Below are 13,955 nucleotides of genomic sequence, written 5' to 3' on the forward strand. Positions count from 1 at the left end.
TTTGTGTGTGTGTGATGTTATGTTTAAAAATAACATCTCTTATTTCTGTTAATGCAAGGGGATTAAGAAACATTACCGTTCTCTGATCCTCTATTATAAACAAAGAAAGGCTTTTTGTTTTGTAAGGGGAAAAACGCCAATATTATTTTCCTCCAAGAAACTCACTCAGAAGCTGAAGATACTGTATTTTGGTCCAAACAATAGGGAGATTACATTTATGTCAGCCATGGCACTACAAGGTCAGCAGGGGTCGCCATCCTCTTAAAAAAATTTAAGGTTAGGATGATATCCCATCTTGCAGATAGTCATGGTCACTGGCTGATTGCTATTTTGACCCTTGATGAAATTAAATTCACCTTAATCAACATGTATGGGTACAATGACAAGACAGAAAATAAAAAAAATTTTTTTAAACAAATTGGTTCACTTTTAGACACTCTCAAATTATCATATGCTACCGACTGGAGGTGATCTTAATTTAGTCCAGGATGAACATTATGACAAATACCCCTCCAAATTTCCAGCCAAAAGTCAGCCATTTTTGTGATGAACATAGTTTATCTGATGTATGGAGATATTTAAACCCAGGAATATTGAAATACTCATGGTTTGGCTCAAAATATAGGTCTAGAATTGATCACTGGCTAATTGCAAATGATTTGTTGTGTCATGATGTCAGCTGTGATATTTCTGCTGCTCCACTGACTGACCACAGTGTTATTTATTTGTCTATGAAACCCAAAAACAAAGGGACATATTCAAATAAATATTGGAAGTTTTAACATCCAGCCTACTCAAAAACAAGGACTTTTGCAAAATGGTTTATGACATTTGAAACACTAGAGAACTAGCAACGCCTGTTAAGAAATGGGTGTTCCTCAAATATAAAATAAATCAACTTACAATTTCGTTCAGCAAGAATTATGAAAAAGCTTGAAAAAAAAGAACTGGAAATGATAAAACTATCAAATACATATTGTAACAAACCAAACCCTTCTTAAGATGGCAAACAGAAAATACATGACCTTCAACCAAAATTTAAATGAAGTCTATATGCAAAGAGCACAAGGAGTTTTTATTAGATCAAGAGCGAGATGAATAGAAGAGGGAGAGAAGAATTCAACATATTTTTGTGGTCTTGAAAAAAAGAAGACAGAAACGAAACAATATCAGCTCCTTCCTACCACTATTTTGGGAGTTGTTTCATATTTATGTAATTTGTAATCATTATTGATGCTTTTGTAATTCTATTATTGATTGATCCTTTCAGTTTTATGACGTTAAATCATACTTGTATTGATGGATCCATACACAAATGTTCCTTCTGGCAATCTACCTATGTTGTTTTGATACATGCAAAGAAAAAAACTTTACTGTTGCCATGTTTGTTATGTAAATTGCAATAAAGATTAAAAAAATAAAGAAATACAATAAAAAAAAACATTGGTCAAAACACGTTCACACACGCAAAATGAAACAGACATTTTTTAATTTAATTTTAATTTTAATCAAAGCAGTTCTGTACCCAAGCATGTCTTGTACGAATAGAAAATATTTAGACACATACTGTAATTATAGTTTACTGTGAGAGTGGGTACAGTTTATTTTTGTTGTCTTTAGAACAATGTGTTGCCAATACCAAAGCATAGGGGTTGAGGCTAGGTAAGGGGTGGGGGGTCATTTAAAACACACACACCGCAGACTGATTGTAAAGTATAACATACAATGCACACTCACTGGAAATGTAATTGGGTCAAAAGTAACATGTTCATCTTTAAAATGTATAGGATTAAAAGTTACTTTAAAATGCATCAAGAATCTAAGATATTTTTTTCATTTTGTATCGTGTTTTTTACACGCAGGCATATAACGATATTTTGTTCTAGTGTGTTTGCCATAGTTAGTGATCCAAGATGGACGATCTTCTGCGCATGCAGGTCACAGATCGTGCAGGGGTCACAGATAGTGCCTTGAAAGATACTCTTCTTCTTTGGCCGATGTTGCTTTAGTGGCGTAGGAGAACAAAATTTAGCAGAAGAGTGTCTTTCGAGTGAAAGCAAAACAAGGGCTGTGTCCAAATGTCCACCCTTATCCCCAAACCCCTCATTCACTACATAGCCCCACACTATGTAGTAGTCTAATATGTAGTGCCCTCATTCTGTTTGGCGATTCGGACAGCCAGCTCACTACTTTCTCCTCGTCGCATATCACGTGACCACCGTAACTGTCATGACGCATCGGCGCATAAATCTCCGACTATTTATTGCGGAAAAAAATGTTTTCAAATTGTACTTTTGTTGTAAATATTTTCAACTAAAACAAATTAATTATTTCTGTTGTATTTATTTAATGCATCGCTTTGATTCCCGCGCTTGCGCTGTCACTTGTGCCATGTTTTTTCACAGTTGCAATATATTGTGGTCTATCAACCCGTTTGAATGAACATCGATGTTCACTACTTTTCAGAGTAGATTGTGAGTAATTTTGAGTGCCCTACATTTTCGCTTTCTAGACATTCGGACACCACTACAAAATGCCGTGGCCCCTTAGTAGGGCACTATATAGGGAGTACGGTGCACATTCGGACACAGCCAAGCTCAAGGGAAACAAACTAAGGTCGCATTTTCTTTCCGGACTTGTGCAAAATAAACATATAATGGAAGGTCAGATAAAGACTAAATTTCAGTTTTTCAATGTCCAATTTTAAACAAGAAACAAAAATGGTTTGTTCCCGTTCAATGGAGACAGTAAAACTGCCTCCCTGTGGACGGCGGAGGAACGGGCCTTAGACACATGTGAATATCTGAGCGCTTGTGTGTGTGAATATCTCGAAACAGCGTGATGTTTGTCTAAAAAAATAAATGCGCATCCGCAACGATCCACAAATGCACTTTCCACAACTCGCAAGCAAAAATCATGGAAAATGCAGACACAATTTAAAAAGACATGTAAAAATCGCAGATATATTTGTGGATCTGAAAAACACGTGAAAATCGCAAAAATGTTTGGGGATCTGAAAAACGTGTGAAAATGACAAATATGTTTGCGGATCTGAAAAACACGTGAAAATCGCAAAAATGTTTGTGGATCTGAAAAACACGTGAAAATCACAGATGTATTTGTGGATCTCAAAAACATGTGAAAATCACAAATTTATTTGTGTGAATATTTTTGAGACAAATCTCTCCCCATATCAGCCAGCTTCTCGAATTTCTGTGGGTGTGACATGCCTTTACTAGAGGCGGTGCCTCTAACCCGAGGGGGCGGGGTCGAGTGCACTTTTGTGTCTTGACGTCACCAAGTCACGGAAGTTTAATTTGCCCGTTTGAAGCACACAACTTAGAAAGGAGGAGAAAGTTAAAGAAGTCGGCGGACTGACTTTTTTCATACCTGGTTGGATTGTAGGCAGGCTGATGATGCATATTATTGATAGAAAACCCCACTTAAATGCAATTCATACTATGGGAACTTTAAATGTGGAAATTGTATGGATGTTCAATTCTCCAATTAACGTTTAAAACAAAACGGTCTGGCTGGAATAAATTATTGTGAATGAAAAGGAAAAGAAAAAAGGCACAGAGTGGGAGGCGAACTGGTGTCCTACTGCATTCAGTGATTGCACTTTGGCATTGCAAATGTGAAGGATAATTGATTGCCTTGCCTAATGGCAAGTTCAACTTCTCCCCATCTGCCCAAGAGCACCTGTCTGCGCCTGCACTGTCTGAAAAGTACTCCCTGCGCTTAATATAGGGATCTGTAATATCCAACATGTACAGCTTCTTGCACATGTATTTCCTTAAGTCCTTTTCATCAAAGTGAGATATGAATTCACTTGAACAGAATGTTTACTGATAAAGGCTACTTTTACCACTTTCCTGCAAGCATCAAGGTCTCAGAGAAAGTGGGCGTGCAGAAGCAGTGCACCGGTGGGTCCTAACTTGCACATGTCTGTTAGTGTGGACCATGGGTAAAAGCTTCAAAAAGTTGTTTTTTCATGATACTTTAAGTCATTTGCTCCCCAAAAATTTATAAATATATTCTATTTTAAACGTTTTAAGTGTCCCGAAGATGTATTTATAGTTTTGTTTTTTATGCTAGATCATACAGAAGGCTTTGATGCAGCCTCTCAACTGCAAAGAATGGTTAAAGAAATGGTAGTTATTACACAAAAGGCCACAGGTGGCAGCTGAGCAAAGGACCAAGGCCATGTTGGGAAAAAAACCTCAATTACTCACAATTCTAAATAGATTTGTGAATGATGAAATTTAGCTATATTCTATTGTTAATTGCTGCCAAATGGAAACAGATAGAAATATAATTTTTTTTCCTGATGAAAGAAGATACTTTAATCTTTCCATGTTATTATAGCAATAGAACACAATATTCTGTGGGCCTTGCAAGATCAATCAAAATCGAGTAAAACAGCCGAGTGAAGGGGATTGCTTCTGTGAAAATGGCTGGGAATGAATGAGTTGATGGTTAGCTTGGACAAGTCCTGTAAACACTGCGTGTAGAATTATTTTTCGAAACCAGATACCATATTTAGGCAATGCACTTTTTGAACGTGGGATGAAAGCTGTAGTACAGAGAAAACATGGAGAGGGAGGTCATGCATAATTTACATAATTTGGTTAATATTAGTGTTGCTCCGATACCGTTACTGGTACCGGCAGAGGCCCTGATACTGCATTAAAACAGTGGTATCGGTGAGTACTAACAAGTAACGTGCCGATACCGTTAATTCTGACGCTAATATAGGACTTTGGATGCAGCATCTTGTGTCTTTCTCATGCACGACATTCAATGATGTCTGACATTCACGTTCACTGCATACCGAGCTAAGATATCCTATTGGCCCTTGAATGCTCTAAACCAATGGCAGCACAGCTTTTTCATGTTGAGAAAAAAAATGGTATTGGTATGGTATCGGCATCGGCCGATACTGCAAAGCTGGGTATCGGTGTCGGGGGCCAAAAAACGGTATCTGAACAACATTAGTTAATATGAGATGCAAACTCAGAAAGAACCATTGGCTGCGAAGCAGACATGCTTGCCACATGATAAGCATGCTATGGTTGAACAGACAACATTTCTTAAAGGTACTGTATGTGCACATATGAGTGTGAGTTACCATTTAGAAGTAGAGCCACACTAGGAAGTCTCTGTACAGGTCTGATGAGAAGCTCTACTAGTCCTTGTCGGCCACATTCTGGCTTGGCCTGGTTGATCTATGTATCAAATTGGAAAATTAACAGCATACTCATTTACTTTCCACACACAAGTGCAAATGTTGACGTTATTAATACAAATCACCAACAAAATAAACAACGCCCCAAAAAGAGGAAATCAAACAATTTAATAGTACAACATTTAATTTAAATCATTGATGTTATTCTATTTTACAATAAAAATTAGTGGTTGACAGTTACCTTCAGCGCCTTGAACCACTACGTGCCCCTGTTACTGATTTGTGATTATATTTTGCATATTTATCACACTCAAATATTTTGTATCATCAAGCAGAGATGGACACGTGTCTTAGGCCAAGTCCAAGTCTACGGCATTAGATTTGCGACAGACGTAAGCTTAATGAGAAATACAGTGCACAAAAGCATGTCATGTGCATACATGAATGCTTTGTGCGTACAAAAATGTTTTTTGTGCGTACAAAACAGTTCATGTGCACGCACCAAACAATTTTTTACGCTTGTGACTCTCTCCACTAAGCTAAATAACGCTTACAAAAAACAGCTGTAGAATAGATTTCAAAATTCTGCTTCTGGTCTATACTGTAAATCACTGAATGGTTTGGGTTCTGAATACATTTAAGTGTTAGGGACACCTTAGGATGAATTTAAATATGTTTTCTTGAAAAATATAATACACACGACAAAATGAACAGTTCATCGAATCAAAACATATTAACCAAATATTTCATTATTTTTAATCTGCCCAGTGGCGCGTTCCCAGCAATCAAATAGGGTATGAAGTCAGCAACCCAAAGCGTCCCTGCTGGTTGGCTGTTTGTATGTGTTTTTTCTCCACCTGAATTAGTTTCTATTCAAACTTTTTTCCTCATTCTGATATGAATAATTGGCTCACTGGACATCAAGTCGTTAACTTTCGGCTAATAATGCTACTTGAATGACCAGTGAAAGCTGTGACACATTATTTCACTGGATACCGGGCATAACGGTGTCTGATATGGGGAAAAAAAAGATCGTGGTTAGCATCAAAACGTGTGGCCCATGGGGCCTGGCCGGGCACAGCCCAAAAAGACAACGTGTGTCGCCCTTCCCATGGGCTCACCACCTGTGGGAGGAGCCAAAAAGGCCAGGTGCACAGTGAGCTGGGTGGCAGCCAAAGGCAGTCCAACCCTCGGTTACTGAAGATCTTGGGACATGGAATGTCACCTCTCTGGCATGGAAGGAGCCCGAGCTGGTGTGGAAGGCCGAGAAGTTTGACTATATATAGTCTGTCTCACCTCCACACACGGCTTGGGTTCTGGTACCAATCCTCTCGAGAGGGTTGGAACCTGTCCGTTGGGGTTTACCCCGGTAGACGAGAGGGTAGCCTCCCCCCGCCTTCGGGTGGGAAAACGGGTCCTGATTGTTGTTTGTGCTTATGCACCGAACAGCATTTCACAGTACCCAAACTTTTTGTTGATCTTGGACGGTGTGTTAAAGAGCATTCTCTCTGGGGACTCCCTTGTTCTACTGGGGAACTTCAATGCTCACGTGGGCAACGACAGTGAAAGCTGGAGGGGCGTGATTGGGAGAAACGGCCCCCCCGTCGGAATCCGAGCGGTGTTCTGTTATTGGACTTCTGTGCCCGTCACGGATTGTCCTTAATGAACACCATGTTCAAACATCAGGGTGTCCATATGTGCACTTGGCACATGGACAACCCTAGGCCGCAGTTCGATGATCGACTTTGTAGTCGTGTCATCATATTTGCAGCCGTATTTGTTGGACACTCGGGTGAAGAGCGGGGCGAAGCTGTCAACTAGTGGAGCAACGAATCATCTATCCGTGGTTTGTTTGGATCAGGCCTGGTCTGTAGATTGGTTGGTGGGGGGAAAAAAACAAAAAACAAAAACAAAGTGCGCATTCACAGTCCATTCTGACATGTCAAGGAAGCTAAAACAAACTCATCGGAGTATACATGCTAAGTCTAACTTCACAATTAAGTTTACCAAATACAGTAATACATAGACAGCAAAGCAAATAGTCTTTAGTTGATTGACATGTAGTTGCGACCAACATCAACATAACGCTATTCCGAAAACGTTTTCAATCGCTAATTTAGGACGCTAAGAAACCACTAATTAATTACGCTGTCGTTGTATGATGCGGCAGAAGTCTCTGACGTAAGTGGATAGCGGCTACCTGTTAGCATGACCAACGACTGTCTGAGTGTCTGGCTGCCGGCTGATAAGTAAGTTTGACAGCTTTAATTCTTTTTCAATATTCTGGACCAAGGCTACTTTGTAATTCACTCTCCATGTTTAAAGGAAGGGCCTTAAATTGAACGTTGAGGTCTTCTCATTATAAAAAAAAAAAAAAAAAGCTAAATAGAACTTTGCCTTTATTTATTTTATAAAACACTTTTGCCCGTTAAAAAAGACAAACATTCAACTCAAAATGTCAAACTTAGCTGTCTATATTATAGGAACAAAACTTAAAGCTATTAATACCTTGCTATTTCACACATGAACCATGTAAAAAATAAGAATGTTTTTGCCAAATATTGCACTTATATAATAAAAAGAAACGCGACAAAAATGAACCCATTTTCCTAGGATAGTAATATGTGCCTGCTTGCTCCGCTCAGCAGTCCCATAACTAGAAAAATACCCGCGGAAATTTTGAATGGGACTGCTGACTCTTGCAAGGTGGAAAGACACATGTATGTAGTACTTGTAGCAATAGTAGTAGTAGTAGGACTTGTAGTAGTAGCACTTGTAATAGCTAAAAAAAACAGCATTTAAATAGCAGTCCATTCCACTTAACTCTTTGACTGCCAGACGTTTTCAGAAACGGGATGTCGCCAGTGCCAGCCGATTTAAGCATTTTGACTGATCTTTCAAGGTCCACAGAAAATGTTGTGTTTGGACCTTATTCCGTTCTTCAATAATCAACAATAGAAAATGGTTAGTTTCACCGAAATGCTCTGTTTTGTAACAAAAAGCGGAGAAAAAGAGCTTTTTGTGAAACGATGTTATTTCATGCACTCTAGTGAATTGTACACTTCTTTTTGTCCATGAATGATGCCACAAACACCTAAATAGTGCTTTACTTCTGTAAAACGCTATCACCAACAATGAAAAAGTGTTTTTTGGTTGCAAAATACGTTTATTTCCATTCAACAGTGTAACAATTTGACAAAACAATTTCGCAAACTATTTACAAATGTGTGCAACTGTGGTACTATTTACAATTATGTGGATGTTTCAAATACAGTTTTTCTTTTTGTAACGCTCCCATGCGTGCAAGGAGACGCAGCAGGATTTGCACAACAGATTAGTTTCACTTGCGATGGCTCCTTTCACGTGCAGACGTTACACTTTCTTGACGGCCTTTTTTTCCGGGGAATAGCAAGTAGCAGACTGTACCCACTCCTCCGATGAATATGCATTGGATTCGGGGCACTCTTCGTCGTCCGATTGAACGTCTGCCTGAGCAGAAGTGCTCGGTTGTGCTCCGCGTTTTACGGCGTTAGCATCGCTAACCGGTGAACCTTTATGACGTTGTCATAGCCGCCGCGTCAACGCTTGCAACTTCAGCGTCAACCTCGGAGTCACCATCATCATCGTCGTCATCAATGTGCTCTTTAGCGTTGGTCGATGCCTTTCGTCTTTGAAAAAAATTCCCAAGTGTGAGCTGCTTGCAACCGGTCGCCATTGTTCGCTTCTTCAGCCATCTAGCTCCGCCTCACGTCTTCTACTGCCGCGTCAATGCTTCCAACCTCGGAGTCACCATCATCATCATCGATGATGATCATCGTCGTCATCAATGTGCTCTTTAGCGTTGGTCGATGCTTTTCGTCTTTGAAATAAACTGCTCGACCGTGAGCTGCTTAACCGGTCGCCATGTTTTCTTCCCTTCCCCAGCCATTGTCCCCTCTAGCTCCGCCTCACGTCTTCTACTGACGCCTACCCAATCTTGTCAAAAGAGAGTCATTGCTGCCATCTAGGGGCCAAAAATAGTCATTAGGCTCACTAGACCTGCTTGAAACTTTCACCACAGCTGGGCAAGGCTTTACTCCACCCGTTTCAAAAAAAAATTTAAAAAACAATGGGTGGACGTCTTTTAACGTCTTTGGCGCTCCTCCGTAGGTTTTTGCAGAACGTCATTTAACATCTTTGGCAGTAAAAGAGTTAATTAAAAAAAAAAAAAATTAAAAATAATAACGTGTTTTTTTTGAAAATGTATTAAAAAAAATGTAAATGAGCTGAACAGTTTAAAATTTAAACGACTGGGATCGGTCAAGAAATGTGGAAGTTAACCATAATCAACATAAACTAAAAGTATCTTACTGTCCCTTTAAGAAACATGCACATTCACGCACACACATTGGAACTTTAACATACTGGAGACATAACGCACACACATTCAACTGAAATGAATGAGAGACGCACACCTCGAACAAAAGCCTCTCACGACTTAACGGTTCAAGATGCAGATTCAAGAAATGGCTCGTTAGAACAACAAGGGTTTGGGGAACGCGAGCATGTTCTCATTTTCTTAATCGGATGAAAAATTACCAAATGAGAGCAGGTTGAAAACTTATGATTTATAAAAAAAGGAGAGAGAAAGGCGCCGAAATTAACATGGAAAAGATAGGCAAAAAGTCCGACTTCTCCTCGCTTAAAGTGAAAATAAAGGTACTAAATGACACCTTAGCCAAATAAAAGTTAGTCAGCAGTCCCATAATTAAAGCCAGTGACCAGCGGTCAAACTCATTGACAGACCAGTCAGGCACTCGTAAACGCTAACAACAAGCTGCTAGCCACTTACGTCAGAGATTTCTGCCGTATCATACAATGATGGCGTAATTAACTCTTTGACTACCAGACGTTTTCAGAAAAGGGATGCTGTCAGTGCCAGCCGATTTAAGCATTTTGACTGATCTTTCAAGGTCCACAGAAGATTTTGTGTTTGGACTATGGAAACAAACATACTACCAAATTAAAGATTGAACTCTCATCTTTCATCAGAAAAAAAGTTTGTTTCTACCTTATTCCGTTCTTCAGTATTCAACAATAGAAAATGGTTAGTTTCACCCAAATGCTCTGTTTTGAAACAAAAAGCAGAGAAATCAAGCTTTTTGTGAAATGATATTTCATGCACTCTAGTGAATTTGAGACCTTTTTTTTCCATGAATGATGCCACAAACACCTAAACAATGACCACCAACAATGAAAAAGTGTTTTTTGATAGCAAAATACGTTTATTTACATTCAAAAGTGTAACAATTTGACAAAACAATTTGGCAAACTATTTACAAATGTGTGCAACCGTCGTACTATTTGCAATTGTGTGGATGTTTCAAATAGTTTTTCTTTTGTAACACTCCCCTGCGTGCAAGTGGACGCAGCAGGATTTGCACTACAGATGAGTTTCACTGCGATGGCTCCTTCGCGTGCAGACGATACACTTTCTTGCCGGCCTTTTTTTCCGGGGAATAGCAAGTATATACTGCAGTGTGTGTTTGGCCATGTTGCCATCAAGTCTACTCTCAGGATCATGATACGGTGACGTTACGGTGGTGTTACGTCTGGCTTCCTCATTGTCCTTCACTTCCTAAACCGGGTGGTTGATCCATCTTATCCGCTCCATTCATGGTGGCATCGTAGTCCATAACCAGTGTCTTCTCCGTGATCAGACTGTACCCACTCCTCCGATGAATATGCATTGGACTCGGGGTACTCTTCGTCGTCCGATTGAACGTCCGCCTGAGCAGAAGTGCTCGGTTGTGCTCCGCGTTTTACTGCGTTAGCATCGCTAGCCGGTGAGGCTTTATGACGTGATCATAGCCGCCGCGTCAACGCTTCCAACTTCGGCGTCAACCTCGGAGTCACCATCATCATCATCGTCGTCATCAATGTGCTCTTTAGCATTGGTCGATGCTTTTCGTCTTTGAAAAAAATGCTCAAGCGTGAGCTGCTTGCAACCGGTCGCCATTATGGCTTCCTCAGCCATTGTCCCCTCAACACTCTAGCTCCGCCTCACGTCTTCTACTGACGCCTACCCAATCTTGTCCAAAGAGAGTCATCACTGCCATCTAGGGGCCAAAAATAGGCATTATACTAACTAGATCTGCTTGATACTTTCAGCACAGCTGGCCAAGGCTTTCCTCCACCCCAAAAAAAAAAAAACTTGGTGAACGTCTTTTAACGTCTTTGGTGCTCCTCCGTAGGTTTTTACTAAACGTTATTTAACATTTTTGGCAGTTAAAGAGTTAATTAGCGGTTTCTCCATCTATCCATCCATCCTTCTTCTACCACTTATCCAAGGGCAGGTCACAGGGGAAGCAGCTTTAAGAGGGATGCCCAGACTTCCCTCTCCTCAGCCACATCAACCAGCTGCTCCGGCGGTATCCCAAGGCATTCCCAGGCCAGCCAGACATATAGGTTCTCCAGCGTGTCCTGAGTCGTCCCCGGCGCCTCACGCTGGTGGGACATGCCCGGAACACCTCTCCAGGGGGGCGTCCAAGAGGCATCCAAACCAGAAGCCCAAGCCACCCCAGGGGGGCGTCCAGGAGGCATCTGAACCAGAACCCAGAGCCACCTCAGCTGGCACCTCTCAACGCGGAGGAGTAGCAGCTCGACCCAGAGTCCCTCCCAGATGACCGAGCTTCTCACCCTATCTCTAAGGGAGAGCTTGGACACCGTGGGGAGGAAACTTATTTCGGCCGCTTGTATCCGGTATCTTGTCCTACGACCCACAGCTCGCGACCATAGGTGAGGGCAGGAACGTAGATTGATTGGTAAATCGAGAGCTTCGCCTTTCGGCTCAGCTCCTTCTTCACCACAACGGGGACTGATGCAGAGTCCGCATCACTGCAGACGCAGCACCAATCCGTCTGTCGATCTCCCGCTCCATCCTGCCCTCACTCGTGAACAAGACCCCAAGATACTTGAATTCCTCCACTTGGGGAAGGATCTCATCCCCAACCCGGAAAGAGCCATTTTCCGACTGAGGACCATGGTCTCGGATTTGGAGGTGCTGCTCTTCATCCCAACCACTTCACACTCGGCTGCGAACCGCTCCAGTGAGAGTTGGAGACCACGGCTTGATGAAGCTAACAGCACTTCATCATCAAAAAGCAGAGATAATCCTGAGGCCACCAAACCGGAACCCCTCAACGCCTTGGCTGTGCCTAAAAATTCTGTCTATAAAAGTTATGAACAGAATCGGTGACAAAGGGGCAGCCTTGGCGGAGCCCAACCCTCACTGAAAACGAATCCGACTTACTGCCGGCAATGTGGACCAAGCTCTGGCACCGGTCGTACAGGGTCCGGACAGCTTGTATCAAGGGGCTTGGTACCGCGTACTCCCGAAGCACCCCCCCACAGGACTCCCAGAGGGAACTGGTCGAACGCCTTCTCCAAATCCAAAAAACAAATGTAGACTGGGTGGGCGAACTCCCACGAACTCTCGAGGACCCTGCACAGTGTGAAGAGCTGGTCAACTGTTTCATGGCCGGGACGAAAACCACACTGCTCCTTCTAAATTCAAGATTTGACTTCCCGACGGACCCTCCTCTCCAGCACCCCTTAATAGACCTTACCAGGGAGGCTAAGGAGATCCCTCTATAGTTGTAGAGGCATGTCAACCACGACAGCCCCACAGCATCCCGAGCCTTTAAGAACTCATCCACCCCCGGGGCCCTGCCACCGAGGAGCTTTCCAACCACCTCAGTGACTTCAAACCCCGAGATAGGAGAGCCCACCTCAGAGTCCCCAGACTCTGCTTCCTCAAAGGAAGACGTGTCGGTGAAATTGAGGAGGACTTCGAAGTACTCTGCCCACCGACTTACGACGTCCCAAGTCGAGGTCAGCAGCACCCCATCTCCACTATACACAGTGATGATGGTGCACTGCTTTCCCCTCCTGAGACAGTGGATGGTGGGCCAGAATTTTCTCGAAGCCGTCCGGAAGTCGTTTTCCATGGCCTCACCGAACTCCTCACATGTCCGAGTTTTTGCCTGAGCAACCGCTGAAGCTGCGTTCCGCTTGGCCAGCCGGTATCCGTCAGCTGCCTCCGGAGTCCCACAAGGTAAAAAGGCTTGATAGGACTCCTTCAGCTTGACGGCATCCCCTACCGCTGGTGTCTACCAGCGGGTTCAAGGATTGCCGCGGCGACAGGCACCGACCTCCTTACGGCCCACAGCTTCGAACGGCCGCCTCGACAATGGAGGCGCGGAACATGGCCCATTCGGACTCCTTGTCCCCCGCCTCCCCCGGTACAAGGGAGAAGTTCTGCCGGAGGTGGGCGTTGAAACTCTTTCTGATGGGATTCGGCCAGACATTCCCAGCAAACCCTCACAATACAAATGGGTCTGACCGGCATCTTCCCCCACCGTCGGAGCAAACACACCACCAGGTGGTCATCAGTTGACAGCTTAGCTCGATCATCGAACTGCGGCCTAGGGTGTCCTGGTGCCAAGTGCACATATGGACACCACTATGTTTGAACATGGTGTTTGTTATGGATAATCCGTGACGAGCACAAAAGTCCAATAACATAACACAGCTCGGGTTCTGATCGGGGGCGGGGCTAGTCCTCCCAATCACGCCCATCCAGGTCTCACTGTCATTGCCCACGTGAGCGTTGAAGTCCCCCAGCAGAACAAGGGAGTCCCCAGAAGGAGCGCTCTCCAGCACACCCTCCAAGGACTCCAAAAAGAGTGGGTACTCAGAACTGCTGTTTGGTGTATATGCACAAACA

General features: G+C 42.8%; 1 protein-coding gene across 4 annotated transcripts in view; it reads right to left on the bottom strand.

Moving 5' to 3' along the window:
• The window catches only part of ect2 (epithelial cell transforming 2), a 191,101-nt gene that overhangs the window by 57,089 nt on the left and 120,057 nt on the right, over positions 1 to 13,955 (bottom strand). For all 4 annotated transcript variants that reach the window (XM_077584340.1, XM_077584339.1, XM_077584341.1 and 1 more), the window contains one exon: positions 5,132 to 5,228. In XM_077584340.1, the coding sequence (XP_077440466.1) occupies positions 5,132 to 5,228 (97 nt within the window). The remainder of the gene's footprint in view (positions 1 to 5,131; positions 5,229 to 13,955) is intronic.

The sequence above is a fragment of the Vanacampus margaritifer genome, chromosome 13 (assembly GCF_051991255.1).
Source record: "Vanacampus margaritifer isolate UIUO_Vmar chromosome 13, RoL_Vmar_1.0, whole genome shotgun sequence".
NCBI classification, from domain to species: Eukaryota; Metazoa; Chordata; class Actinopteri; order Syngnathiformes; family Syngnathidae; genus Vanacampus; species Vanacampus margaritifer.